This window comes from Lactuca virosa, chromosome 1 (assembly GCF_052849685.1).
Source record: "Lactuca virosa cultivar CGN04683 chromosome 1, Lactuca_virosa_CGN04683_v6, whole genome shotgun sequence".
In the NCBI taxonomy this organism is placed as follows: domain Eukaryota; kingdom Viridiplantae; phylum Streptophyta; class Magnoliopsida; order Asterales; family Asteraceae; genus Lactuca; species Lactuca virosa.
This window is the reverse complement of record NC_136426.1, coordinates 45,720,157-45,725,320: the sequence shown is the minus strand read 5'-3', so window position 1 is coordinate 45,725,320 and position 5,164 is coordinate 45,720,157. Positions and strand designations below refer to the sequence as shown.

Genomic DNA, 5,164 nt, shown 5'->3' with positions numbered 1-5,164 from the left:
AGCCATTTTGACACTTCTGGTCCTTGCAGTCAAAACTTTTACATTTTTTCATAAAAAATGGCTATTTTTGGCAACTTTGCTCTTCATTCTTTAACCATTTTGACACTTTTGGTCCTTACAATCAATATTTTTACACTTTTTAGGAACCTTTTAATCTTTAAAGTTTGGCCACAAAACTTTAACGGTTTGACAACTTTGATCCCTTTTCTAAAAAGTTGTTAATCTTACCCCTTTAATTCTTTAGCCATTTTGACACTTCTGGTCCTTGCAGTCAAAACTTTTACATTTTTTCATAAAAACATGAAAAAACGGTTCGGGGCAAAGTCCGGGCTTTTCATCCTTGCACTTTCTACGTCTGTCATATTTATCGATTCGCAAACAACATTGAAAGCTTCTGGCCCCCGCATAGTGAGGGTAACCTTTCTAGTTTAAAGGAAATACAAATTTACAATCTTACTTTTCTTTTGATTAAATGATATTATTCTATTTTTCTTTAATTTAATAGTAATATAGATAAATCACTTTTTTAAAATAACTAAAAGTACAATGGTCCATATAGTTTATATTTTTATTTGATTAAGGTCAAAAAAAAATTAATTTATAAAAATAGTCTAAAGGTTTCGTTTTAAATTTGGTCATTTTAAGAGTTGAAAGAACTATTTCCATTTTGATTTTTTTTTCTTTCTTTATTGCTTATACATTTTATTTAATAAAAAAATAATATGGCCCCACAAACACCTTTCTTTGTCTTTTTCTCTCCATCCTCTTTTTGAATAGATATGAACAAATTAAATTCTTTTGGCAACCAAAGAGTAGCAAAGTTACTATGATAGCAACATCAGATGTCCAAACTATTTTTCAAATAAAGAACCCCATGATTATATTGATTTTTTAGGTATTTCTTTGTCTGAAACCTATAAATTGATGCGTTGAGTGACCAAGTTTCTTTAAGGAATGTGATGGAATACCTTGACTGCATCATCAACACATCCAAATTTCCCATACATTGCAACCAATGCATTACCTACAAAGACATCTTATATCAAACCTACTTCAACAACAAACCATAAACTTGTTCGCATCTTAAACTCGAAGGACCTACAAAAACAGTTGATACTAGTTTGTTAAGATAGAAGATCATCATAACGGTGGGAATCATCCATCAACCAATAATAAGTTATGATGCTTGCACCAACACTTTCAAGACGGTGTATGTTTTGTAGTTTGAACTATACCGTTACCACCACTCAACTAGAAACAAAACATTACCACTAATCATCTATGACAATTGAAAAACCTCCTTGATGCTGATTCTATAAAATGGATCATACATGACTAAAAGCTTTTAAATTTAACAATAAAAGTTTTACATCAATGTGACAAGTAAATTGGCAAATTACGACGCTAATCATTTATGGGCAAATCAGTTGGATTTGGTTTTTAACAACACCCTTAAAGAAGCAATTGATATGTTACTATGTCACAAAAGTACATTTCAAAGTACAAAGTCTAATATACGGAAAAAAAAAACAAGCAAAGTTCTTACGGTCCAACCTTTTAGAACATAAAAACACAGTACTAATAGGTGAGGAAGGCTAGAAATATACCAAAAATAATAAGGTAAAGGAATCAAAGAAACTAAAAGTTTAAGGAGGAAATCTTATATTTATGCATACATCTTTGATTTGATTGATTCCTATCTAGAGCATCCATAATTGAAAGTGGTGATATGTCTAATTGACATTCATTGGATTAAATGTTATCATTGTGGGATGTCATGTTGACATCCAGTGGATATGAAACTTAATGACCATTAAACTCTTCAATGGAAAATAAAAACCTTTTAATTATTAATAATATATTTCATTGAACTTTGTAGAATTCAAAACATTGTAAGAAAATTAATATAGAATTGTAAAATGATGATGGTCAATCCATTAAACTCTAATAAGCATTGTGGATACCCTAATAGATAAATGAGGGATCTTGATTTGGTTTCCTTGTACGAGATGATTTTTGATTCACGGAGTCTATGGCGCGCGTATCACTTTGTTTCCTCTCCTCTTCCTTTCGTTGTTTCGGCTCCTGCTCCTCTATTTGTTTATTATGCACCTTAATAGGCTCCATTCTCTCTAGCAGTTCACTCAACTTTTTCATCTTTTGTTTCTTTTTCCGTCTTTGGTTTCGTCTCCTCTTTCTTTCCTTGTTTCGACTCCTGCTGCTCTATTTGTTTCTCTTGCACATCTGTAAGCTCCAATCGCTTTAGCACTTCACTCAACTTTTCCATTATTGGTTTCAGCTCCTGCTGCTCGCTTTCTATCTTTTGCACTTCAGTAGGCTCCAGTGTCTCAAGCAGTTCACTCAACCTTTTCATCTTTGGTTTCTTTTTCATCTTTGGTTTCCTCTCCTCTTTCTTTTCTTGTTTCGGCTCCTTCTCCTCCATTTGTTTCTCTTGTACCTCAGTAAACTCAAGTCTCTCTAGCACTTCTCTCATCTTTTCTATCTCCTCCTCTGACTTCTTTTGTTCAGCTTTTGCAATCTCTTGGGCCTTAACCCGAAGAGCCCGCTCTTCTTCCAATAGATGTTCAACTTTTGATAACAGCTGTACGACGAAAAAAAACTCACCATTTTCCAAATCTTGTTCATATATCTACGTCAATTGAGGAAAATAGTGAAACCTAATCAACCAATAGTATACCATCTCAGTTATTTGCTTAAAATGCTCATCACGCAACAATGAAACCTCCTGGTCATTTAACTTTTTGGTGACATTCAAGGCTTGTAACTCTTCAGTTTGTTGTTGAAGTTCCATAGTACTTTTCTGTCAAGTTAGTATTATATGTTGGGAATATTAGGGTTTGTGGTGGAGATCTGGATACCAACTTGGATCGTGATATCACTTTCCGAACTGATATTTCTACCCTATGTCTGGGTTACAAGAAATTCAGCCTAGGATAATCCAAGTGGACACTTACGTTTCTAGGCACAGAAAACGTAAGCCAATATTCTAAAGTATTCTGTGAATGTGTGATGAAAAACAAAAGCTAAAGAACGTCACCCCTTCTGGAAAGGAAGAGTCGTTTATATAATAAACAAGATTAGGGTTTCATTAGGGTTGGGTCGTCATTAGTTGCTTTAGAAGCAAGTAATATTAATCCGGATTAGGATTACCAAAACTAAAGAGTTTCGTTAGTTTTACCATAACCACCCTCAAGAAATTGAATTTTCCATTATGTTCCCACTTTTGATAACAGCGGGACCCCAGCCAGGGGCTCTGCCCCTTGGACCCCGCTAGGGGCGCTGCCCCTAGACCCCGCCAAAGGGGCGCTGCGCCTTTGGAAACCCCGGACCCGGGGGCGCTGCCCCCAGACCCCCGACTAGTCGTCGAACTGGCTTCTGATTCGATCTTATACATGTGTGCACTCCGCACAACTCCGTACATATATTAGAGTACAAATCATGAAGCCCCTTAGCTCACATGTTAGTTCCAGTTACTTAAAATGACATGGTGACACTAAAATCACCAACATTATATGTAGAGCAAATGTAAATCCTGCATATGTATGTCTATAATGCTAAAATCATAGAAATTAATGAAAACTAACAAGCTTCACCTTAACTTCAGAAAACATTTCATTACGAAAGGGCTGACCACCATTCTTTTCTAACACAATTTTTACAAGAGAAAGAAGCTGTTGTACTTGATTAGCTCTCTTGGTTGGATTCTTTGTCCTGTTATCAAACAGAACACACCGACCTTCATATAAAGAAAGGAGTTCCTGTATATAACAAGAATTGACTTTCATTAATTAAACAATTACCATCAATTCACCAACTAAGTCTACAAGATACAAAAGCGAAGCTAACACAATTTATTGTCTACTAACCTTCAATGCTTCTGGAGAGTCACATAAGAAATCGTCCAAATTTTTGCCATCATTCTCCAGTTCATCACCACCAGTGAAAACGATGATGATGTAATTGTACACCTCCCTTCCAAACAAAGCCAGCAAGCTACTTTTTACAGCTTTTTCTTCTTCTGAAAACCGACAACAAACTGAAAACACAACCAGAACAGCATGAATACCATCCATGCCACTATCAATGCAACCGACAAACTCCTTGGAAATAATTTCAGAATCAACAGAAGAATCAAACAGTCCTGCAAGATATAAATCAGTGTAAGAAATATATGCATCTCCTACAAAACTATTAGAATTGAAATAATACTATTGAAGTCTTGCAGATACCAGGAGTATCAATCACTCGGCCATCTGCAAGTACAGCTTTCCTCAGCTCAGAAACACTTGTTACACTTGAAGAACTACGCCTTGATTCAAAACCATTTGTCCCTAGAATGCTATTTCCGGTTGCACTTTTCCCGTTTCCTGTCCTTCCAACCAAGAAAAGTGTTAGAGGAGAAGTACACTCCAAAACGCCCTCGGACGAACATCCCTCCATCGTACAAATTAGAATATCTACAAAGAAAAAGATTATGGAACTGAACTTCTTAATATTGAAATTAAAGCATGAATCAAACATACAAAAAAACAAAGAGAACGAACCTTACAGCAAAATATTTACACGATTTGCTTTCGAACAGGAAATTATATATATAGGAAGCTTGAAAATGGCTCGCTGGAATTGTATTGGAAGCCGGATGGATGAGTGTGTGTCTATATAATAACGTGCTAGGCGAAGTGTCGCTGAGTAACGTACAGAATGACTGTTAAGTAACCCAAAATATTAAATAATTCTGTACTTTACCCAATACTCGATAGATTATCTACTGGTTTAATTATGATCAATAACTACGAAAAGATTAAATCAAATTTTCTATATTCTTCCAATAAAGACCTTTTATGTTACCACAATAATGTAATATTTTGGCTTAAATAATCATAATGACATAATGAGTACTGTATACGTACTACTAAAGATAAATTCAATGAATCCGGTTAAAATGGCATAAAAATACAGTTTCGCAATTGAATCCTATACAACCAAATTATTTATTAAATATAAACATGGTTAGGAACTATTTAAGAGTGGAATCATTTCATGCACTTAACCTTGTCAATTAAGAGGAGGTCATGGTTCAAGTCTTGTCCTCATACATAAGTAGTAATTATGGGTAGATTAGTTTGCCGATCAAAAAAAAAAA

The 5,164-nt window shown here is 34.8% G+C and overlaps 1 protein-coding gene across 1 annotated transcript; it reads right to left on the bottom strand.

Annotated features, from left to right (window-relative positions):
- Positions 1-2,140: 2,140 nt before the first annotated feature.
- On the bottom strand, positions 2,141-4,461 carry LOC145113546 (immune-associated nucleotide-binding protein 9-like). The gene is made up of 5 exons (XM_079049617.1): positions 4,251-4,461; positions 3,888-4,162; positions 3,615-3,779; positions 2,699-2,821; positions 2,141-2,602 (listed from the first exon to the last, which is right to left on the bottom strand). The coding sequence occupies exons 1-5, from the start codon at positions 4,459-4,461 to the stop codon at positions 2,141-2,143; spliced, it is 1,236 nt and encodes a 411-aa protein (XP_078905743.1).
- Between the last annotated feature and the right edge of the window lie 703 nt (positions 4,462-5,164).